Here is a 26,336-nt window from a genome sequence, read left to right on the forward strand (position 1 = left end):
GTTAGATTAATTAGTTTTAAAAGCCTTATAACTGACATTAAACATTTTCCCCCCTTTGGATGCTAATAGAATCAGAATGGTCTATGTTTCTGATATTTCCTCCATAGCCTAAACAATTCTATTGTTTCTCTTAAGTATCACGTTAGAAGATAAGTACAACATACGACTTATCCAGAGAATTCACAAAGAAGTCTATATTTTGCCTGATGCTTGATTTCACGTAGTTCTCACAATTGCAGTGTTTTTTCTCCTCCCACTATTGCTAAGCCTAGGTCCACTTGTTTGCAGCTTAATACACGTCAATATTTCCAAGAGCAAAAAAGAAAGAATTCTTGTAACACACAACTCAAATTATTTTTTTTACTTTTAAACCAAGGAGTGATAAGGCCTGTTTACACTTCCTGCAAATGAATCTTACAGCTCTTCATTTGTCAGTATAAAGCCATTCCTTATAAGTGATGTTTTTGCGGTCAAAAAAAGCCTGCCCTTCTGTTCTGCTCAGTGGTAAAGTTTAAGATCTTTTCTCTCCATCACATAAACAGTCACAAAAGCTGAAACAACCTTTGCCCTTTATTGGGAAGAGAAAAAAAAATACAAACAGTAAAAGCTGGGACAGAAAGATTACATCATTAAATTAAAAATTAACATGACCTGTAGCAGTTTTCTAATTCAATGCTTTACCAAAATATACTGTGCTTTAGTGGAAAATAAGGTAACGTTTTTTTTTTTTTTTTTTTTTTTTAAGGAAGATTGCTGATATTGTACAAACTGTAGGTTTAGCTGTACCAGTTCTCTGAGAGAGGACAAATTCCATCCATGCCAACAAATATACGTGACTTTGAGATTCAGGTCTAACGACCAAGTTCTTAATATGCAAAAGCATGGAGATATGCATTCATTGCTTTCTTTTATCATAAAATCTGGTATTTGTTTAATGTCCAGTTTGTTTAATATTTTGTTTAAGATAGTTTAGGGTTGCATTGACCTCTAAATCCTTCCTATTTATTTATTTATATTCAATTTTTATTATTTTTACAAATAATTCAACATATCCAACACATGTTGCCCCTTCTATTTTCCCCACAATGCACCCCTGTGAGATGCAGAGAGAGAGGGGGGGGAGGGCAGATTTGTCCAAAGTTACCCACCTGGCTTTCATGGCTAAGGCAGGATTTGAATTCACAGTGTTCTGCTTTCTAGCCAGGGGCTTTAAGCACTAGACCAAACTAGTCTAGTGTTTTCTCTTTTGTTTTCTTTTGCAGCACTCCCTTTTGGAGTCAAGAGAATCTTTAAACATGCCAGTTGTCTAGTAGTATAGCAATACAGTGGATATAGTGATTATCAATATTGTCTCATTTAGCAGCTTGTAGCTTTATGGGAGAAATCTGGGAGAAAGACAAACATCTAACTATTATAAATGGGTGATTAAATTGTTGGATGCTCACATTATTATAACAGCATACAACTTTTTAAAAATTCCATCAGAAGAAAAGTATTCATTCAGCATCATCATAGCTTTGAGTGGTTGTAAGCCAAGAACAAAGGAATCCAATGGGATATTATTTTCCCAAAATATTGGGGGTCATCAGGCTGCATAAGCTTGGTGTAAAATCAGAAAATGCAATAAACTGCATAAGGACAGGTCATAACCACCATTTTTTCAACCACGTCTCAGCTTGCAAACATTACCATTGCAAGGGTGCACAAGGGTGTTGGGGGGACATGGAGGGTGGTGGAGGATGTGCAAGGATATGCAAGTGGCTGGCACCATATAAGCATAGAGGGCCTAGGAAAGGGTGTGCAAGAGGGGGATACTTACCCCAGTGACTTGTGACCTTCTCTGCTGGTTTCCCCCTTAATTTTCTTGCACTCCACCATCTCTTCCTCCTTGCCACCCAGAGTTCTCTGGTTCTGCCACTCTTCTGGCCTTGCCATCCTGCTACCCTACACTTGCTGTTCTGCTTCCTAGGCTTCCAAAACCTCACAAGAAGTCATATGCAAGTTGGACAACAGCCTTGGGAAGGAGGACTAGTGCAGCCAGCAGTTTCCTTGCGAACAGCCAGGCCAGGATACCTTATCAATAATAGCAAGAAGAAAACAACAAAGGCCATCAGGGGTGGCTAATGTTGTAAGTGTGGGCATGCTGCCAAATGCCCAAATTTTGACCATGTGAATGCAGGGGCACTGCAACAGGCGAGAGTGGGCATAATTACTATTATTTCAGTGCTGCTTTAACTTTGAACAGTTATTGAATGAATATTTGCATGTGGTGGGATTACAATTAAAGTATAGTATAAACCATAGACCAAGAGACTGAATGCTTTTCTTTTGATATTTACAAGAGGTAGTTTTATTGAAGTCTTTTCTTCTACACTTCTTCAGTGTGAAATGGTATTATTTACTTGTTTAGGCAATAGAAGCCAAATAATTATATCTGACAAATTTTGCATTATAGAATCAAGCCAATTAAATGGAGTGGATAATTCATATTTTATAGCACTTCAGTCCTTGATTCTTTATTGCTTCTTACTGGGAGGAAAGAATGCAAAAGCAATTAGATATATAATACGTAGTAGTGGGCTCCCATAGGAATACTCTAGTCTGAATATACTCACTATTTCATTTTAATACTAAATAGTATCTTACTGATATAATGCTCACAAAAGGTAAACCAATTACTAACCCCCAGTCCATGGACCAGTACCGGGCCGTGGCATGCCAGCAACTGGTCCGCACAAAGAAGCAAAGCCCCATCCGTGGGATGCAGGCAACACACAAAACCACACACCCTCCAGTCCGTGGAAAAAGCTCTCTCCACAGAACCAGTCTCTGGTACCCAAAAGGTTGGAACAAAGCTTCCTTAATGATCTCCATGGACAGGACAGCTTAATGTTTTAATCAGTCTTCCGTGCCTTGAATTTAAGAGTTTATATTAAGAATTGAAGATAAGATGCTAATCCTACCTATTGGAACATTTCGAGCAAGGAGGGGAAAAGGTATTTTAAATTGAGAAACCACAGACAAATAAGAGTGCTGATGGTATGATTGCTCAGAACTCATCACAGCCCATAACTATTCAAAGGAAAAGTACAATCAGTAATAATTTTATGACATTTATGGGTACCGTCCCAGCTTTATATGAATTTGGAATGAGCCATAATCTTTTATGCAACTCTGAATGATGAACTTACGTTTATATTTATTTTTATTTATAGAAGCTCAGCAGAGCATCACAAGGCAGCTTTAACAATTCATAACACATTAGAAAAAAACACAATTCCAATTAAGCGTTTAGTAAATAACGCCAGCAAACAATAAGCCTAAACCAAATGCAAACAGTGAAATCAAATTACAAACCAGTGTCACTTCATGAACACTTGGTTGTGTGAATCAGCTGTGATGTATCAAGTCAGGGGACAGTTGAGGGGCAGTGTTATACCCAAAGCTCACATAATATCTGTGAATTCAATTATATTGTAAACATTAAATGTTTCACAGGGGAAGTAAGAAGTAAAGCAGTTAACTTAATACAATGTGACATTTTCCGATAGTCACTGTTGCCATTTGGGTAACTTCAGCTGAGCAAAGGCAATTTGTTCATGTGTAAATTACAGCGGTGCTGCCTTTAAATAAATCAAGATTGTGTGGCATTTGGAATCAGCTTGCCCTTTGCAGGAGTCTGGCACTGACTCCTACCTATGTGACCATCTTTTGAATCTAAAATTTACAGGATTATTCTATTTCCATTATTATCCCTTTAGAAATAATATCAAGTAGAAAAGTTTTTTTTTCCATAGTTTTTCTTCCCTTGCTTCCGTATATCTCCCTCATATTTCACACAGCTAACCAAGACAGCCCAAAACTCGATAAAATGTGAAAGTCTTGCCTAGGAACATATTTTGTACTGTCAGGTTTCAAACGTTTTACAGCAGACTTAGATAAATTACATTCTGCCATGTTAAACGTATAATGATGGATTATTTGGGAGCTTGAAAAAAAAAAATCCAGTATCAAGAAAAGTGATTTTCTGCCTCCTGCAGCCACCATCAGCTTGCCATCACCAGCTACCTCTTTCTATGAACCACCTAAGCTGAGTTTCTAAGTTGAGTGGCCATCTAAGTTGCCCACTGTTCTCTTCCAGCTTCCTTTTTCAGGGTAGATCTCAGATCCCCTTTCTCAGATCTCCTTGTTATTCTCATCCACCAGAGTGCCATTCTTCCTTTCCATTTGTCTTTGTTTCTCTTTTCTCTTTCCAGCCCAATATTTTCCCATATCAGAAACATACATTCTTTATATTTAATGCCTGCAACCCCATCTAACAAAACACATTTTCTCTCTCTTTTTTTTCCTCCAGCTCACTTTTTTTACCACCCAAAATTCAGTATCTCCACTCTTGGAACAAACGATTGATTTAGGAAATCTTCCTTCCTTCCTTCCTTCCTTCCTTCCTTCCTTCCTTCCTTCCTTCCTTCCTTCCTTCCTTCCTTCCTTCCTTCCTTTCTCCCTCCCTCCCTCCCTCCCTCCCTCCCTTCTTATTTTATTGTGTTTTGAAACTACTATTTGTCCGTATCAGAACTGAACACAAGTCACTGATAGACCACATGTAGGCCTGCAAAAGCAAGATAGGCTGTGTGGCTGATGTTCAGTTGGTAAGGTCACCAGTATGGATGAATTAATCCATCAAGTTCAAGTTTCAGTTCTCATTTTTAACCTTACATTTATTCTATCTCACTTCAGAATCCATTTGTGCGTTTTATTAAACCCACCGGGAAAATTGTGCATATTTTCCTCAATCTGCATATTTTGATTCATTTTCTGTTATGCACACAAATGTGTGTTTTCTGCCCACTTTTTTCCAGTAACATTTGTTACCTTTTTTACCATTTTTAATACAATATATGGCTCTTTTATAAAGCTAAGTATTCCCTCATATGGACAAGTACGATATGGAAAGATAATTCAGTGATTCACTGAAATCAATGGGACCCTGCTGATTTCAGTGCATTTACTTTGTGCATGGTTACATTTAGATACAGGCCAATAACTTTGAACAGAAAAAGAGAAATAACCTTACAAGGCTGCCAGAAAAAATGGCATGCTTCTTAATTCTTTCTTCTTATACAGTCCTTCTTCCCTGTAATTAGTCAAAGGAAATGGCAAAGTGAATCTAACATTTTATCCTTCAGTTGTTTGTTTTCATTATTTCCCCTAACAGTATGCTGCCAAGGTAAGATCCATTAAGATGTTCCATTTGCTACTAAGGTACTATTACTGGTGGACGGTGGCAGTATAATTACACAGTAAGTCATCAGAAACATGAGTTTGGCAGGAGTTGAAGAATCCATCAGAATTTCAGATTAATTTGAATGACCTCAGTTTTCATTGTTGTTGAATTTCTGGAAAACACTCGAACGTCAGATGGTTACAAACAGACTCTTGCAGCGCAAACTGTTTGAAATAAGCAGTGTGCAACTTCGCTGATGTGAGTCATGATAGAGAGCCAACCATGTCTCTTTGTTTTTAAGACAGAAACCTCTTCCTTAATTGACTGTAATGCTCTGCAGTTCTCCAAAAGAAATTGGAGAGAAAGAAGTAAAAATGCCCCAGTAGGTTATATCCCTTTGAAGATGGAGGTAAATGTGTACTCATTAATGAAGAATAGAAAAGTAATCTATCTATGTGACCCATTTGCCAGCGTTTCTGAGAGGGGTTTGGCTCAATTTTCAACATCAGCTTTATTGTATTTCCTCTATTAAAGGCTGCATCATATATTTGCAGAATGTTGGAAGGGAAGTATAATTGTGATCCTTATTCATATGACAATTTATACACTGGTATAATCCTAGTTCAAAATTGCACATTAATCATCTCCTTCTCCTGCTGAAGTCATGGCCATATAGGATTATTAATATAATACTTTAAATCAGCTTATTGCTAGTCAGGTTTTTAACCATTTGAATTATGGCAAGAGAAGTGTGGATTGTAAAATGACAGCACATTCAGTTAAAACATATTGATTTTGCAGTTTGCTCCAGAGCATAAGCTGTATCTAAAACTCCTGAATTATCACTACCATAATGTGTCTGGAATGATTCTGTCTGCAGTTTTTTTCTGTTTAATTGTAATGTATAAGGTGTGCTCTTATTACCTTAAGGAAGTGGAAACTCTTGCCCACATCTTCCAATGGTGTTCCCTTACAGATATTCACTCTTTGGGATTGGTAACTCTGCCATTAAACAATGTGGTTGCTAAGTGGGAAATGACCACGACTATGCCCCCCTGTGAAAAGAGACTAAACTAGTCAGTTTCAGACCTTTGACTTTTGTTTGCCTCCTAAGTACTCCCCCACCCTTTGTAATGTTTAAATGCCTGCTTACTGCCTTGTACACATTGAATGCAAGTGATTTTGTAAGCAGTTTCTCCTTTGCTTGATTGCTTCCCGATTGCATTTGCTTTCAATATGTAAAAGAACAAAGAGCTTACTCTCTTGAAATCTCTTTCTCTCCAATCTCTCTGCGAGGGGTGGGATGGGGAAAAGCAAGCTGTTTCTGTAAGTAATCTCTGCTTTACATGGTCATTCCTTTCTTCTACCTCCACCCCAAAGAGCAGATAGATTGGGGAGGTATTTCAAGAGAGTAAACTGTTTATTTTTCTACACATCAAGAGCAATGTGATTATGCTGATTTCTGGAAAAGGTCAGACAAAAGAAAGATAGCATGCAAAAATTGCTTGGTTTTTTTTTCTCCCCCAAACCTAATCCCCAGAGTAGAAAGATTGGAGAAAAGAGATTTCAAGAGAGTATATTAAGCTGTTTGTGTAGTGCGCCTGCAGCTGCCAGCCCCGGGCTACCAGCACAATCACATTCTTTTTGATTTGTAGAAGAACACATAGCTTATTTGCTTGCAAACACTTTCTTTCCAATCAATCTGTCCTGCAAGGGTGGAAAAAAAAAGGGGGGGGGGAAGTACCACAGTTCAGGTACAGGACAATGCATACTGACTGTAATGATAATCACATGATTGGAGAATATTGTGAAGGTTGTAAATTATTATAAATAGATTGTAAAGCAGGTTTTTTTCAATACTGTCATAACAGTGAATGATTGTTGAACAAATGGTGGATAAGCAAGGACAACCTGTATACAATAATCTAAAGTGCACTTTGTTCTCCCCAGTTATTTCCAAATTTGGGGCTCATATGATACAGGTAAATTTTATGTTCATTATTTTTAAGGCATATTAACTTTTAACTCTTTGAGATGTCAAATGCCAATACTAAGCCATGCAGCTACACAAAACTTATATTTAGATGTACTATTCCATTGTTTTATAACACTTTGAGAGATAATAGATTTGCTATCGAAATTTGTTTTCTTTTTTCTTATTTGTAATGCTGGTCAAAGATCAGAATTTCAATTTTGGTATCTAAATCTGGATTTCACTTATGCAATTCAACAACAATAAGAAAATCAGCCTTATCTGCAGCCTCCAAAGAATATGCTTCCTCCTCCAGCTGGCAGGAATCACTTAATTGCCTACAGTCTGGGACTTGCAACTTCCTACCAGCATCCCCACTGACCTTTGTTGTGGGGACCCAGTAAGAAACTACCTCACCTAATGACAGTGGGATCCAGTTAACAGTGGCAACCACAACCCCCCAGGGATTGCCAACAGTAGCAATGTGCTTTATGGCTATTGGGAGAAAATTGGAAGAGGAAGGACTATTATGTATGTTCAACAGCTTGACTTACTAGTTAAGTAATATAGGCAGAACAAAAGTCTAATAAATAAATAACCCTGCTTTTGGATGATTGAGGAAACTATGTCATTTTTTTAGGCTTATGTGGCCGCTTCATAAGCTATTTTTGTCTCAGCATGCAAGACTCTTGGCCATTTTTTTTTTAGCAGACTGCAATCCTCTTGAAGGGTTTGCACAGTTTTATTCCATATTTCAACAAGTATTGAAAATATAATGGTACTGATGTACAATAGTAAAAAAAAAGAAATGATATTTCATCAGTCTAATATTATATATTCTCAAAATAATCAGTTTTATGTGTCTGGAACTTGATTTCTCTTTTCATATATGCTCAGAGTCATTCTAGAGTTGAATGGCTAACAAAACAAAACAAAACAGAATAAAATAACATATTAAAGTAAAGTAAAATATGTGTTGCCAGAAAACTTGTCTGTCTTGAGACTTTGGTACCTCAGTCATATTTACTCAGAAGTAAATCCTTCTATATATAACATAAATATTTTACAGGTTCAGCATGCATGGAATTATAATTTTAGGAAGCTTGTGTCTAGCAGTTCTTAAGTGATTCAATCTTAAACACAAATAATAGAGATTTTCTTTGAACCCAATGCCACACTTGGGAATTGACATGCCCCAAATCACAATCAGTTTAAATGATAGCTTAACTAAATAAAGCTTTTGCTCAGAAGTGAACATATATGATTCCTAGCTCTTCTTTTTTTTCCAGCCTCTGAATTTTAATATCATGCCCAGCAGTATAATTCCTTGATTTCTGGGAAAAGAGAAGTGAAGTAATCTCCATTTAAGTTTACACATCTATACAAACAGAACACCATATCCAAGTCTTAATAAAACTTACTCCATGTGAAACTCCACTTATTCTTATGGATCCCCCATTTTTCTGACCCATACACTTCATCTTTTACATTTTTTTTTAAAAGAACATATAGTTCTGAATGTTAAAAATTGCCTGCTATACTTTAAGTGCTTAATCTTTGTTATTCTCTGTATTCATTTTTTCTTTACAATCTCAACAGGAACAATATAAGGATAATATCATAGGCACAATGCAAAGCTTTAGAGGCATTAAGTGCACAGCTATAAGAATACTCTGACGTATGAAAATATGGATAACTTCTTCATTGGTCAAGTTCCGTGCATGTACTGGGACCCTCACACAAGCAAGATTTAATGTTATATGTTTCCTTTTAAAGTCTCAACAATGGAGATTTCATCTCAAATAAACTGACAAAGTCTATTTGTATAATTTCTTTTGTTTAGGGATAAATAAAACCAAATTCATATGTCTAAATGATACTCCAGCTTGCCACCTGGTTAATCCATGGAGAAACTAAGGAACTGCTCTTCTTATGATGCCCTATTTATTCCTTAAAGGCTTATTTCAGAGGAAGAAGGGGTGTGGGATAACTCCATATCAAGTATCAGCACAAAAGCCCAGGCTTTTAGTTTTGATGGAAGTCAAAATAATTGTTCTCTGAAATAATTATCGAAATGTTAGACATTATTTTTCCTTTTTGGAATAGGAGCATCTTGTAACAGTGGAGACATTCTCTCAATTTTTTTTTTTTGAACTACTAAAAGTTCTTCCTACCCACAAGGGGAACACTTCAAGCAATGAAAAGGATTTTTCAGACCATCTGTTTTAACTCTGTCTAACAGACATGTTATGTCAAAACAACCATTGCTCTGGTATCATCAAAACTTAATCTATAAATGCATAGCTTGAAACTCCAAGATTATATATGGTCTCAACAATTTTGGTGTCATCTTCAGCCCACCAGTCATTTGTTTTTGTGACAGAAGACCACCCTCAGACAACTTTTGCTAGAACTAGAACAGAGTATGTCATGATTCATTGCAGCAATTTTTCCCAAGAGTTTGGACACCATATCCATAAAGTTCTATAGGAATATCAGCAGTAGATTGCCAGAATTCCCAGCAGCCACTGAGAAAAGAGAAAGAGTTGTTTTCCAATCTGGATTAAAAATAACTATAAATATTTTTCTTCTGGTGCTGATTCATTTTGGAACAGTAACATAGCCATTTTTCCACCTTCCATTAAAAGGCCATTCACCAAGAGACGTTCTACTCATCTAAGCTTTCATTTTGAATAAAGTCATTTGTGATCTCTCACACATCCAGAATTGCTAATGGCAGCTCATTTTCCTGTGGGCAGATGTTCCTGATTAGGAGGGGGAAAGACAATAGGGATTCTGCTGGTGCTGCCTAGAAACTACCCCATGTTACAATACGTGCAACACATTGCTCCTGCATTTGAAAAGAAAATTGACATTCTTTTCTCTCAACTCAAGGGTGGGAGGAGAACACATCACCATATATGCATATGAGAGAGAGCCCTTAATGTTTATCTCTACTTATTGCTAATTAAAGAAGATTAGTGTTCTCAGAATGTGTGATATCGGCATATGGTAGTGTGGTAATGTTTTATGTAAGAATTTGAGATTTGCTAGCTCTCATACAAAGAGGAAGATTTCTATCTGTGTTAATATAAGAATTATATAGTCCATTCATGTGGTGTGCTGTGTTGATAATGATAATATAGGATGTATTTGTTTTCTGATAATTTTTTTTATAACTGGTCAAGGGATGATCAAATTGTCACTTCATCTTAGGTATCTTCCACCTGAAAGTACCAGAGTCATCTCTTGTTGGTTCAGCTGTTGGAAGAATCAGAGCAGTAGATCCTGATTTTGGGAAAAATGCTGAAATTGAATATACCATTGTTCCAGGAGATGGGGGAAACTTATTTGACATTAGCACAGATGAGAACACACAAGAAGGAATCATCAAACTGAAAAAGGTATTTAGCAAAGATACAGGATAATTGTCTGCCTCAATTTAATATACTCAGATAAATTGATAAGACATCAGACTTACTGGCATGTGTGACTGGATCAGAAATGATCCCGATGTATGATTTACACGTTCATATTTAGTCATAATTATGATTTTTGTCCAAGTGCAAACTTTTTTATAGTTTGGCATGAAAACTGATTCACAGTACTTTGTAATTTCATTCAAGATGGGTAAGTATGCTTGCACTCTTCTGAAAATGTCAGGCTATCAAATGGTACTTCAAATCATGGTTTAAAATCCTGGCTTCTTTAGATAGAGATTTACCCAGTTCAAATGAAATGGAAGAACATAACTAAGACTTGTTATACAATCTAAATTTAGTCAGCAAATGTTTTGTTTGGGGATTTTTGCTCTGTTTCTTTGTTTCTTTCATTGCACAAAGAGCATTTATATTTTTAAAGACTTGCTAGTTATGCTGAAGCACTGGATGGTGTGATCCTACTATAGCATCATATCACAAACCTTTTTCTTTACAATCAAAACATTTTGAAGCTGCAAACTTATCAGAACAGGAAAATGAAATAGAAAAAAAAATGTTAGGGGCACTAGATTTTATATGTCTAAAACCTTCAGAAGCAGATTTTTTTCTAATTGCAGTTTTTTGTAGCATAAATTCAGGCAGCTGAACCTACACATAAGCAAAATCTAAGGCTAATCCAAATTATTGCTACATAGTTGGCTTAATTGTACAGCAACTTAAATAAACTTTCAGTTCTCTGTAAATCTGTGAAAAGTAATTGCACCCTGGGGCTCATTTGGATGTAGTTTATACAGGTAAATGTGAGGATTTTAGATTGTTGAGAGAAAAATCTTCATCAGGGTTTAGTCCAAGCTGGGAACAACAAAATGGAGACTGCTTTAGAAAGAACGTTGTAGTTTATTGAAGAAGAGAGCCAGGCAGAAAGATGGCTCTGGAAAAACTGTCCACATGTAGCAGGGAGCGGTGGGTTTTTATACCTTCTGGGGCTCTTGAGGTTCTTTCTTGTTCCTGTTTGAGGCTTTGTATTTCCTGTGTCATGTACTTTGACCTGAGTCTGAGTGTGCCCTTTTGGTATTGGTGGGTTAATCCTATTATGTCTCCTGTCCTTAGAATTTGGGTGGGGGTATGTAGATTTTAAGTGTCTTTGTCTTCCTAATAGCTTCTTGGCTCCAACCTTCCCGAATGGATTATTACATCTGGGATTATTACATTTCTAAAAGCTGCCCTCTGCCTAGTTTCTGCTTGGAGAAGAAGGGCTGGGGCTGGTTTCTGGGGGCTGGTTTCTGTCTTTTTTAAAGAACTTGTCCATTATTCCCTTGGGGAAATATATTCTGCCTTTTTAATATTTCCTAAAATATTTCTTTCTCTGGATTCTTCCCATAAGATGAAGAAAGACACTGATATTAAAAAGCTTTCCTATGCTGCCCCCACATAGCTGCAACATCCATCTCTCCACTGGGGAAGAAAAGATTGAAAACAATGTGAACATTACATTTTCTACTGAGAATATTTCATCAGATATGGTTCATCCACCCCTGCTTATGTTTGCAAATTAGTCAGCCATTGTTTCCATGTGCATGAGTGAGTCCTTAGTCTGCTTCTAGTTTTCCATAAAATCTGCTTGGAATTTCTCTTTTGATCTCAGTGTTGTTTTTTATCTTCATCTAATTCTTAACTATTAGCAATTTAGTATTTGTCACCAGCAAAGTCTATCTGAAGCCAGATTCACAAAATCAAGTAGCAATTCAATTCAGATCATCAGTACTGTCTTGTAACTAATTTCCTCTAGTTGTTAAACTAAATAACATGTATGGATATAATATATAAATTAACCAATGGGAGAATTTGTGGAAGAAAGGCTGGAAATGTACATTGAATTATTATCTTAAAGAGAATTTTTTATAAAATGAGGCATACTATCATATGACACTGGATAAATGTCAAAATGTATAAGGGAATTTCAAATATTTGTTGGAAATATAACGAAAGGTACATTTTTTTTTATATCTCTGGTGGACAAACGAGAAAGCTAAAAAATGTTGAGAGCAGATATGTATTTTGATCCATAAAATTTTAAAATGAATATACAATTGAAACCAAAGACTTTTCTTTTAGATTTAATGATAAACAAATGGAAACACCTTATGGAAATTTGCTTATATATATGATAACAGCAGCAAGATCTTTATATGCACAAAGATAGAAGGATGTTCAAATACCCACAATGGACCAAATGGATGGTGAAACTGATGGAATTGGCAGAGATGGCAAAATTGACCACTTTTGTTTCTAGTTGGAAATCACTTTTGGATTTTTTGAGAGAACAGCAATAATAATATTAGACTTATATACTGCTTCATAGTGCTTTACAGCCCTCTCTAAGCAGTTTACAGAGTCAACATATTGCCCTCAACAGTCTGGGTCCTCGTGTTACTGATCTTGTAAGGATGGAAAGCTGAATCAACTTTGAGCCAGTGAGAACTGAACTGCTGACAGTTAGCAGAATTAGCCTACAATACTGCATTCTAACCACTGCACCACCATGAGTCTTACTGTGCCACCACAACTCTGGCGAACTGAAAAAAGTTAAATGTTGATTTGTGGATTTCATGATTAGAAGTTAATGGGATTATAGAAATAATGTAGACTTACATTAGTCTTAAAGTAAGAATTTTTTTGTTTTTTTAATTCATATCTGTAACATAGAAAGTTGGAAGTCATTTTTCGTTTTCCTTTACTTTTTCTTTCCTATATATTTCACATACCCACGCACACATTGTGTGTGGGTGCGTGTATGCATATTTATGTGTGTGTATATATGTATATGGATTTCTGTAATACTTGTATTTTATACTGCTATTCTAAGTTTATATTACCCAGATTGCTAATTTTATTTTTTTCTTGTTGTATATGTGTAGCCTGAGTAAGCTTTTTGGTATATTTGGTTTCAGATTGTCTTTTAGCCATTTTTTTTGTCTGTATGTACTTTCCTTAACTATCTTGGCATTGTCAGTTTAGTTTTGGATATTTTGAATACCGTATTTTCTGGCATATAAGACAACTTTCTAAACCATGCAAGTCGGGGGTTGTCTTATACGCCGAGTCGTCTCATACGCCGGAAAATATGGTATTTGAATACCAATTCTCTTGGGCAGGTTAATGACTGCAGTAAAGTTAAATAAGATATATTCCAGAACTTGTTATTAATATATGCTTCAATGCATGTCAAAACCTTTTGTATTACCTAAGGGGAAAATGATAACAAATTTGCTGACTGGAAGAATATGTATTAGATTCTAGTTCTAATTATTTTCAATTACTTTCGTAACACATAATTTATGGGGAAAGGGCAGAGTAGATACGTGTAATTCATCTTATATCTCAAAATGCAGTTGCTAACTTCTTGACTTTAAAACAGGCTACAACCCTGCTATTTCCTAAGAATGTCTGATACCTTGCTGATAATCTTATGTGTTCTGATGCCACATAGTGGTTTGTGTAAAAATAGCAGCCAAATAAAACTAAGCTAACTAAGTTTGTTAGCATTATAGCTGAAAAGTGTTTGTATGGTCTCTAGCAGAGCAATTTTATTATTTATTTAGGAGATTCTAGTTTGGAGTAATTCAAAATACTTGATGTTCTATCATCTGCAGCCCACATGTTAGGAATATGAATGGAGAAACGTTTATGGATGCTTTTGTTTTTTCTATCTATTGGAAATAAATAAACCAGCTGAATGTAGCAGGGATAGTAGCTGTTCAGGAAAGGAGTGAATAGTTTTCAGAGCCTCAGATTCTCCTATCCTAACATCAGAAGGAATAAGCCTTAGAGCCTGATAAGAAATACTAAAGAGAATCACAGAGATAACCTTGCAGATCATGTGCAAAACACAAAGTCTGAGGGAAAAAAAGAAGGTTTTAGAAAGAAACTTAAAGTGGTCCACCTTGATAGTCTTTGGAAGGAAGGGAAAAGGCTTTCTAATTTCTGTTACTGTAGCTCGGTGTTTCTCAACCCTGACAACTTTAACATCTGATTATGCTGGAGAGCATCAAATGCAGTTTCTCAAGCTATTCCTGCTTGTACAAAGGCCATTATATATTAAGAAAGAAATGCCAGTGGAAACATTTAACTGAAAAACATCAACTTAAAAATAACATGCAGGAATTTTATTGATGCTGGATTCATTCAAGTAGCCAAATCATAGATAGATACCCTAGAGCAGCAGTTCTCAATCTGTGGGTCGGGACCCTATTTCGGGTCGAACGACCATTTCACAGGGGTCGCCAAACAACGCAGTCCGCCATTTTTTTCCCCCTTTTCCTTAGCTGTGCTTCTCCCTTTTATTCTATTGGCTTTTGAAAGCCAATAGAATAGACTCTCTTGAATAGAGTCTAATTCTATTGGCTTTCAAAAGCCAGTAGGAATTGTCCAGGCTGTCTCTGCCCTGCTGAGCCAGCCAAAAGTCCCAGTCTGCAAACGGTGCTGCAAGTTGTCTGCAGCAAAGGCGAGCTGTCTGGGAGTTTCCACCCCTCCCTGCTGAGCAACTCCTAAAAATGTAAGTAAAAGAGGGCCAGGGGTGGGAGGTGGGAGGCCGGCGGGCACAGGGAGGGTTGCTGGCGTGCATGGGGCCAGGCGGGTACCTTACCTCCCTTGGGCTGGGCCAGCTGGTGGCCCAACTGGTGGTCAGCCTGCACCATCTCTGCTGCTTGCCAGCTACGCCTCGGCCGGAGAAGGGGGCGGCACCACGCATGCGCGGCGCTCCCGGGTAGGGAAAGTCCTTGATTTACAACCAGTTGGGTAGTCCTTGACTTACGACCGGTTGGGTAATCCTTGACTTACGACCAGTTCGGGGTCGTGGCATTAAAAAGGTTGAGAACCACTGCCCTAGAGGGTTCACTGAATCAGTTGAAGAAAGAACAGTGGGATGTTTCAATAATGGAATTTACTCTGAGACAGGCTTGTGTATACCCAGTGTACACACTAATTCACAAGCAGAATTATATAGAATATTGTTCATTTTTATCCATTCTGTAATACACTAGGAAAGGTGTAGCATTTGGTTCAAACCAACTAATAGGAATTGAAATCAATAAATTAACATTATTTAGTTTTAAAAACCTGGGACTGGACATAGCAGAGATAATTATTTATGGTCTCCCATTATGATCTTTCAGATGACTTGAAAAAGGAGCACATTTCATAAGGTTCCCTATTATACTAGGGGACATACTGTGTGGGTTCTTCTCTTTCTCACTATGACATTATTTTAACCACGTGGAAATTGGATGGAAAAATCACATTTATAATTTGAAAAACAATTGAAAATAAAGCTGTCAATTTATGTATAGTATTTCTGCATCATTTCAACATGGGATAAGGCAGCCAACATGTAGAATTCTGGCTGAAAGAGAACCTTTCATTACATATCCCATGTTGCTCTTAGTCTATCTTTATTTATCAAGTTTGTGCAGCAAGAAAACATAGCAGAGTTAGTTGATTGCCCCACAACTGAGGAACTGTCTTCCCTAGAAATTCATAAAGGATTGTCCTGATTTCCTCTGGGGGCTCTGTGAGTTTGGCATGCTGTTAATACTTTCAATAGCTCACTGTGTGCCAGCAATCATTAAAAGAGCAGTGGGAGAGAGCTGATAAGTAAGAAAAAGAAACACAAGATTTTTTGCAAATGAATTGTTAAATTTATAGAACTGATCATATGCATTTAAAAAAGATTTGAAAGGTAGGATGTTTTGTTTTGTTTTTTTTTGTTTTGTTTTTTTCTGATGTGCACCCCATTAGAGAGGAGATAGTTTTCAATTCCTTCTGACTCAATGATCAAGAGATTATACAGTAGGTGAATCAGACTCCTCAACTAACAGCTCAGCCAGGGTTTGGGGAAAGAAGGAAGGTAGTCGAGATAGATAAATCAATGTAGCATCATGTGGCAGCTGTGAAAGCAGATTCCATAGTAAGAACATTTGAAAACAAAGCAGTCAATTTATTTATAGTATTTATGCATCATTTAAACAAGATGTGGTGATAGCTATTAACGTGGATGTTTTCAAAAGAAGATAAATCCATGGAAGAAATGTTGATCAAGAGCTATTAGGTTGAAGACTCTTCTAGGTTGAAAGTAAGATGCTTTTAATTACTAACTAAACTGAAAGGAACACAATGGTGAAGAATATTTCTCCTGCTTGCGAGCATGTAGAGACATCCATTTTGCCTCTGTAAGAAACAAATATTGATCTAAGATGGGCCTTGTTCCAATTCAGCAGGATTAATCTTATGCTCTTATGGGCAAACAGGTACAAAGCAATTATGAACATTTGCTTTTAACGTTTCCCATTTCAATTTAGTGAATATGTATTTTAAAACTATCATTTCCCAGACAAAACCTTAGGGATAGAATAGGAGAAGAACTGAAATAATACAAGGAGTTGTCCATATGTTTGCCAGCCCATGGTGGTTCATATAATGTAAATGTTCAGGTTGTTGCATTTATGCTTTCCTTCATGAAAGCAGATTGAGTGGGAATACCAAATACCAAAATTTATAGCCTTTGACTGGTGGGTCACTAACTGCATGCTTAAATTAAAGAGAGCTGTACAAGAGCATATTTTCTTAGATTAAGGCTGAACAGCATTGCTAATTCAGTGTAGGAATTCTTCCCTAATTCTGTTCACGCAATACCAGTCAGTGGATAAATATAGAATCTCTTTAGCTGTGCTAGTCTTCACAGACAGTAGACAGCACTGTTTTGTTTCCTTTGCACTGTGCAAAGACTATGAATGAACATAAATATATCCCTTTATTTTTGTGTTTCCGCTTTTTTTATAACAATTGTCTAGTCAATCATTTTGCTTATGTTGTGTTCTTCAGTATTATTTTAAAAATATAAAATTACAGAAACATTCTGTTAGGCCTTTCTTCAAACTCTGAATTGTTATGAAAGCTTAAGCTGTGATTTTATGTAGGTTTTTTTTTTTTTTGCTCCAAAGTGGGATAATTCAGATTCCACCTGAGGTTTAAGTGGAAAGAAAATGATTTGAAAAGTGGAAGAATTAGTTTTTGTAAATATTAGCTCTTGAATTCATGCATGTTTAAACATGTGTACCTATATATACAGTATATGTCGGTATATATAATTCTTGTGATTTTTCTGTAGGTTTTTTTTAATGCCTGCATCTGTGTTTGTATGTTTAGTTCTGTCTCACCATAATTAGAACCACTTTATCAACATTAAAATATTAATAGATGCTTTATTTTTGAATACAGATCATTTTTACTTTTGCATCTCATAGCTGGTAAATAAATCTTCCTTTACTGACCAGAAAACTAGTTGTTTTACATGGACATTCAAATCATAGTAATGATTCAGATCAGGATTCTGCTACCCTGCTTTATGCCCTACTAAATAGTGGTAATTTATCAATATTGTTGTTGTTGTTTTAATTCTTGTTTGTGTGTCAGGTTATGATGCAAAACTCTTGAGTATTTAGTAGTCTAGCATAATCTTGAAATACTGACTTTTCTTTTTGGCTCTCAGTGGCTCCCTATTTGAGACAAATGAATCATCTTTCTTCTAGAGCAGGCTGAAAATGTAGTAATCAGCACATGGTTTAACTCAACGCTTTGCTAATGAAATTGACACTGCAGTTATTGCTCTTGGCAAGAAGCCTCCATTGGCCAAAGAAAAATAATGACCCAGATCAAGAATGTTGGTCCCGAGTATTTGGGATCTAAAGTTGCTATTGGATTTAGTTTGCAAAACAGAGTGAAGGAGGCTCTGATAGAGATAAAACTCTATGAAATGTTGTAGAATGATGTTTCATAATTAGTATACAGTACTCTGTTATCAGTACCTTGGTGCTATCTTCATTGACCAAGACCAATTGTATGGCACATTCTGCCATACATCAAAAACATTTCAGAAGCAGTAGAAAGCAGTTTCCAAGATCTGCGAGTGGACATCAGCCACTACCCAGAGGCTACCATAAAAGGACAAATCATGCATTACAAAGGTCGCTTGGAGGTGAGAGAAATGTCTAATGTAATTTACAGTATTCCTTGCATGGCTTGCCCCTGTGACCATGTTGATCAGATGGGGAGGAAGCTCACCACTACATGACAAGAACATGAGTGAGCAGTTAGACGAGGAGACCCAAACTCATTGGTAGCCTCGCATTGCGATGAACAAGGACATACATTCAATTTTGTACCTACTAAGGTTTTTGGCTGAACAGGGACAAAAAAATGCCATGGAAATTATTGAAGCCTGGGAAATGGGCCCTCAGTCAACAGGAGTGCTGATTTACTATCAGCTTATCAGGCACTTAGGGGCCAAGAGTGCAGCAGCACTAGGAAACAACCACCAATGACTTAATAGCTCACATCAATATCTCAATTAATAACTAAAAGCCACACACAACCAGGCACCACATAAATACTATATACATGGAGCAGCTCAGTGCATGCATTCTGGAGAGAAAAAACTTACCTGATGATGGGCTCCAGCATGAGTCCAACAGATTGAAAGACTAAAACTCTGGTTCCGGTGACTGACTCAGATTGGATCCTGCAACATTATCCTGGCATGTGTATCTTTGACTCCATTTGTATCTACACTGTCTTTTCTGTGTCAGATAATAATAGCACTTTATTTCTTCCAGAGCTTTTAGTGATTTGTAATTTGTGATAGATTTAAACATTTATTATCATTGTGTACTCTTTGTTATTGTTTTTACAGTACAGTGTTATTGTTTTTACAGTTCAGTGTTATTGTTTTTAACAGAATAATGTTATTGTTTATTGGGTCTTGCATATTTTATGCAATGTAATGATATATGGTTTTATCAATGATTTTAATATTCCTTTTGAATTGTTTGAATTTATTGCGAATAAGTTTTTATTTGCAATAAATTATCTATTATAGTATAAACATATCTATTTTATTGCATTTTAATTGAAAAAAGATTCAGACTGAGAGATTTTGTTATCCTTTCCGATAGTTTTGTTTGCATTTTAAGATAACATGATGTTGTTAATACAACTGACCACCAGGTGTCAGTGTTTATCAATAAATGCCAAAAATCCCACCCACTTATGTTCTTGTAAAGATAGGAGCAGCTTTTCTTTTAAGAAGGTATCGGTAAGCAGCACCAAGAAACCAACTGTGTAATCTTTAAAGAGATAATAACAAAGATGCTTCCTGGTTGCTTTTACAAAATTTCTATAGCTGGACACTGTATTTTGTAGTAGGATTTGTTACACATTGCAAAATGTGCTCTAAGTCTTCATTCAGCCCCATCTAAATGTTTATTGTACAATACAATAAACAGTAATAAAAATAAAATAAATAAAAAAAAACAGGCAGCTGTTACGTATAAGCTGGGTTGACAAGATCAGAAATGAGGAGGTGATAAGCTGCCTGGGAAAGCCAAGGGAAATCATCAAAACAATTAAAAAACTAAAATTAGAATATTTCGGACATGTGATGCGACACCTAGAAAAATATGGCATACTCCATTTAATCCTCCAGGGAAAGATTGAAGGCAAATGAGGTCCAGGCAGAAGAAGAACATTGTGGCTTCAAAATCTAAGAGACTGGTTTGGACAAAACTCAGCAGCATTTTTTTGTGCGGCTGCTGATAAAAACAGGATCGATAACGGATATGGCACAAGAAGAAGAAGAAAAAAAATTAATATTCAGTTAAATGAAGTTATGCACAGGGGCAACATTTTCATTCTGTTAAAAGATCTTAGAGAGATGTATAATTAATCTGATTTATCTGTCTACATTGCAGCCCCTGGATTTTGAAACAAAAAAGGCATATACCTTCAAAGTGGAGGCTTCAAATTTCCATCTTGACCATCGCTTTCATTCGGTGGGTCCATTCAAAGATACGGCAACCGTGAAGATCAATGTCCTAGATGTGGATGAGCCTCCGGTTTTCAGCAAACCATTTTACACCATGGAGGTATATGAAGATACTCCAGTTGGGACCATTATAGGAGCAGTTACTGCCCAGGACTTGGACTTTGGAAGCAGTGCTGTCAGGTAAGGGAATGTTCCACAGCTCATGAACTCAAACTCATGAACGAACTGGAAGCAGTAAAAATAACCATGGAAGGTACAAAGCCATGCAAAGCTGGCAAGTTTATGAAACAATCCCTTGGATTTCTGGAAAAATCTTTATTCTTAGTAGGACAATGTAACAGAATTTTAAAATAATTCTCCTGAAAAACTTTCACCTTGTATAATTTAGGCAGAATTATTCTATGTCTCTTTCTCACTCTTTTCCTGGACCCAGTAGTCTCATGTATAATGACCCCAGAATCAACTTATCTAGTAGGCATAATAGGTGCATTTTTAATCAGAAAGAGTGAAGATGAAGCAGAAGTTGAGGATGGAGGTTCATTCGCCAAGCTTGTGGGCTGGTTTCCGAACATTTCATTACCAGCAGAATGAAATGTTTGGAAACCAACCCACAACCTCAGAGAATGAACCTCCACCCTCATCCTACACCCAGGCTAGGGATATTTGCTGCTATCACAAAGTTCCGTTTAATAAAAACAGGCAACAAAAGCACATTTGAACATCAGTCTGATGGTCTTAAAAATGTATAGCGTAGCATACATATTAAAATTTAGTAACTTTGATTATAAGCAGTAGACATATAATCCGCAGTGACTAGTTTCACACACATGCACACATACACACTCACGTGTATATGTTTGAGTATGAGGTAAAAGCTATATATAATTACTATTTTTAGTTCTCTGTAAAAATGCAAATAAATACATTGAAAACCATACTATATGTAATTTCAATACTATTATTTAATGGAGGGAGGCTCCCCAAAAGACAAAGGTGTGTAGGGCCCACAAAAATGATAATTTTTATGCTTCTTCTTCTGTGTTCTCAAGATCAGTTTGGTATTCTATCATAGAAGGTGAAGATCAAGACAATTAATCCCTTTATTCTTTATTCAAAACCTGGGATCAGTAAGAGAAGCCATATCATTTTCAGTCAGGCAGCATCTTCTGGATCCCTTTTATATATTTTGAATTTCATTTCATATCCTACATCAGAGGTCTCCAACCTTTTGGGCACCAGAAGGTTCCGTGAAGGTTCTTCCGCAGACCAGAGTGGATGGGGCTTTGCTTGTTTGTGCGGCCAAGTTGCTGGCATGCTGCGGCCTGATACTGGTCCATGGACTGGGGGTTGGGGACCCCTGTCCTACATCACTCCTACATATATCTTGTATCCCCTGAGCTTACAAATTCAGTTTCTTTCTGTAACCTTCAACCTGCTTAGTCATAGTCATGCCCTTAGTCACAACAACAACAACAACAAAAATAGAAATCCACCATCTATAAACAATATATTGTTCTCCAGATATTTAAGTTATAGCTCTTCAAATTTGCTCAAATTATGCATACTCATTGGGGCTGATGAGAGGTACAATACAAAAACATCCAAAATGCACCAGGGTTGTTCTCCCTGTTCAATTGATTGTTTGGTTGATTTAAATGTTCTCCATGATGATCTATCCCTATAGTGTTTCTTCAGATCTTCCAATTGTACCAAACTGAGTCCATCCACCTGGTCGCTGGTTTACCTCTTTTGATCTCACCTTCTACCTTTCCCAGCATCAGGCTTTCTTCAGAGAGCTAGGTTTTCCCATAATGTGTCTGAAATACAATAATTTGAACCTGGTCATTTGTGTCTTGAAGGAACTATGTTAATTGTTAATTCTGCCATGTCTATTCTCATCAATTTGACTTTTTGTATTCTTCTATTTCCATGAATATTCCATCAGTGCTTATCTAGTACTCGTAGTTCTTGTAAGGAATGTCTTGTATTTTGATTCTTCTTTGAATCTGTTTCTATCCATCCATTAGCATCTTTTAGCATATCAGATTGGAATTTCATTTTGAGTTTACAGATCTTTACGGAAATTTTCCTTTCTTTTGCATGTCTGTATACCTCTTCATATGTCATACGTTCATATCATTAAATTCAGTTCTTGTCATTTTTATCAGCTCTGGGTTGGGAAGGAACTGAACTCTGTTTTAAATTCCTTCCCAATTTTTTTCACTTTTTTGGCTTTGGCTTCTCTTCTTGAATTTCCCTGGTTTCTTCAGAATTTGCTTCTTCTGTTTCTTCATCATTTCATATTCTTTCATAACATCTTAAAATTCATTCCCCATTTCCTCTGGCTCTCCTTCAATGATGTTCAGGACTTCAAAGAAATTCCTGATGTTCTCCTTTAAACAGTTGTATATGCCCAAGATGGGCTTTTCTTTTTCTTCTTTAGCTTAACTTGGAACTTGCACATAACAGTTTGTGATCTACTTCACAATCAACACCTGAGGAATGTCTTTGATGCTGTAACCAAACATTTCCTGATTTCCTAAACCATACAATCCAACTACATTTTCTTCAATATGTCCAACTTTGGCATTCCATTCTCCAGTTAAAAGAAGCATACCTTATTTCAATGTTTTGACAAATATTCTCTTCTTCTGCATCAGTGATTGGATTATAAATGTGGATAATTGTCCTTGTAAAGGACTGTCCACAATTATTCAATCACTATTGCATTGTATCCAAATTCTCTTCTTGCTATATTCTTCCTAACTACAAAAGTAACATAGCTGCTTCTTTGCTTTCAATGTCCTGCATAGTGAACAGCTGATCTTCTGACTGAAAAGGTGCATTCTGTGTGGACCTCAATTCACTGATGCTTAAGATGTCAATGTGAAGTTGTTTCATTTCATCTTCACTGTGTTGAGCATTTACTGTGTTGAGCATTGTTCGTGCTTTTGTGTTACCTATTCCCACTATAATTCAGTCTTTGCAGTTTGGATTTTCTTTTCCAGTGTGGTAACACCAGCAGTTAGATACCCCAGAGGCTTTTTAATCTAGCAACATCATAAACATCAATGTACTCTAAAAGTTGTCCACTTCTTCTCAGTTGCATATAGAGTGCTATCTGATATGAGTGTCTGATATTGTAACATAATATTTTCAATAATTTTTATATTCTGTCCATGATGTTTTTTTGTTTAAAAAACCCCCAGTAGTTTATTTGCCACTGCTTTCTCTTGAATAGTATGAATGGATGCCTTTGCTATTGACATTAAAGGATCATCCACCTCCTCCATCTTCCTATATTGCTACTGCCTGATATAGGTGTCTGTATCCTGTAGCTAGTGTAGCCTGCTTTTAACAATGTTCCCTGATTGACTGACTAGTTGGGGCCTTGCCCCTGGAATGGGGACAGGGAGAAGCCCTGAGGGATTCCCCCCCCCCGGAAATATAGTCCTCAGCAGGAAGAGTAAGAGGACAGCTTCAGAGAGCTGAGGTATAAAGGACAGCTTGAGGGGGAGCTGAGAAAAAAAAGGATTGAGAGGGAGCTGAAAGAACAAAGCTGCTACGAGGGAAAGAGGCTGCACTCCTACAGAAAGAAAGAGAGATCACAAGATTGCCACCCCAGGGAAAAGAGGGTGACTACTATTGGCCTACAGATTGCATTCTGGCTACCATGAGAGAGAGAGAGACTAGATAAACCATTCACTAGGTTTTAGAAGACATGTTGATAAGACAACAGGATTGGTGACAGGGTTTAATAGGCCGCAAGGCCTTAGCCAGGCCAGGTTGGGCTGGTCACATGGGGAAGGGATAGAAGGGCCTGATTGTCAGTGGCCCTTTCGGGATAAGTGCTACACTAAACAGGTGGAATGATCCTGTTGATCCTGTTGGCAATATGTATGTATGTGTGTGTGTATGTATGCTTAGCTTAGCATACCCTTCCACCCTTCTTCCCTCTTCCCTCCCTAGAAAGCCTCTCTCCACTTTTCCTATCTCTAATGAGGCAGAATAGCCAGTTTTGAGAAGCCTAGTCATTAGCATAAGCTTAGTTGACTGATCTGATTAGCCATGCATGTTGGGGCAGAGCAGGGCAGACTTTTGGAAAGAACAGAAAAGAAAAAGTTTACGATTTATCTAATTTTTGCAAAAAATCATAAGTTAGGATGGATGGTGCTCCATCATAAATCATATGTCAGATTTTGATGGTAGCAATGCATACTTACATTCTCTCTACAAACAATATAGGGGTTTTTCTGATGTCCCTATAGTCATATTGCAAGCTGTATTTAGTAGTATAGCTACTAGTGGCATCCGCCATGGGAATCAAATGGGACAATGCAAGGTATATATACCAGTACCTTTTTTTAATGTGCCATGATGCAAATCCAAAAGTGTCTGAGCTTGTGGTATAATAACTAAATCCACAAAGATTCTGTGGATGCCTGTCTCTGTTGAAAAGTAGGCCCAAATGAGCTTCATGAAGTTTATACAGGAATATAGACTGATTATCCCTTGAATTCAGTATCCTATTATAGCTATGCTAATATAGAAATCAAAACTGTTTTACCATTCTGTCTTTGATTGAGGCTACCCACCTCTAACTCTACTAATTTTTGTCACTGAAAACCTTCTTGAAATATAATTCCAGTTTCTTTTCAACCTCTAAAATTGCACTTAAAAAGTAATAATATTCATTTGGATCCCTTTTCCTCAATGGGAAAGTGAATATTGCTATTGTGTTGCTGTTACTTTCCTTATTTCATTGTTTTCAATATTTATTAAAACTAAGACCAGTATAACAACAATCAGAATAATCCCTAGGAAGGATTGTGCTATACAGTCAAGGATTAGGATGCTTCAAACTCACAGGAAAAAAAAAATACAATGACAATAACAGTTTATTTCAATGGTAAGTGCAATTCAAGCCTGGTTTATCAGTTTGATTGCATGAAAATAACAATAACTTGCTGAAGGTTTTATCCAAAATTAAATAATGGTCTGTCCAATACAAGACCACCCATTTAACTAAAGAAAGACTATCCTTAATTCTTGCATTAATGAGTTGTTTAATTTGGTTTATATCAGTAAAGCCCTCATACATCACTTTTCATAGTAGCATAGGGCTGAAAGAGATCTTGGAGGTTTTCTAGTCCAACTCCTTGCCCAAGACAGGAGCCCTTACATCATCTCAGACAAATGGTTGTCCAATCTTTTCTTGAAAACCTCCAGCAATTCACCCACAACTCTGGGAGACAAGCTGTTCCACTGATTAATTTATTCCTACTCTCAGGAAATTCCTCCTTATTTCCAGGTTGTATGTCCCTCTGACAAGCCTCCACCCATTGCTTCATGTCCTGCCTTTAGATGCTATGAATAATAAACCAATAGCCTCTTCCCTGTGACAGCCTTTCAAGTATTAGAAAACTGCTATTGTGTTTCCCCTGAGCCTTCTTTTCATTAAGCTAAACCTGCGTGGTTCCCTTAGCTGTTCAGTGTATGATTTAGCCTCCAGATCCCTTATCATCCTTGTTGCTCTTCTCTGCACTTTCTCTACACTCTCTTTTTCAAAATATAAATATTGTAGAGATGAATTAATAAAATGTTGGACACAATTATTAAGAATGTCCCTAGAGGAATGTATTCCTGGAGGTTTACTCCCAGAAAAAGGAAGTTTGCAGCTTTAGAGAAGCACCAGTTATGCATTTCATTCTACCTGTTTTCAAGAAATTCTGAAAATGCTAAACTTTTGGGAATATGACTCTCAGTAACAGCAGAGATGTAATTTATCAAGTAGTCATACAAATGAAATGGGCAGGGGAGAAA

General features: G+C 36.8%; 1 protein-coding gene across 10 annotated transcripts in view; it reads left to right on the forward strand.

Moving 5' to 3' along the window:
• The window catches only part of CDH12 (cadherin 12), a 779,090-nt gene that overhangs the window by 729,708 nt on the left and 23,046 nt on the right, over window positions 1–26,336 (forward strand). For all 10 annotated transcript variants that reach the window (XM_039346743.1, XM_039346742.1, XM_039346745.1 and 7 more), the window contains 2 exons: window positions 10,413–10,600; window positions 20,440–20,693. In XM_039346743.1, the coding sequence (XP_039202677.1) occupies window positions 10,413–10,600; window positions 20,440–20,693 (442 nt within the window). The remainder of the gene's footprint in view (window positions 1–10,412; window positions 10,601–20,439; window positions 20,694–26,336) is intronic.

The sequence above is a fragment of the Crotalus tigris genome, unplaced genomic scaffold (assembly GCF_016545835.1).
Source record: "Crotalus tigris isolate CLP2741 ecotype Arizona unplaced genomic scaffold, ASM1654583v1 scf7180000018018.2415403412:4055106, whole genome shotgun sequence".
Classification (NCBI taxonomy): Eukaryota; Metazoa; Chordata; class Lepidosauria; order Squamata; family Viperidae; genus Crotalus; species Crotalus tigris.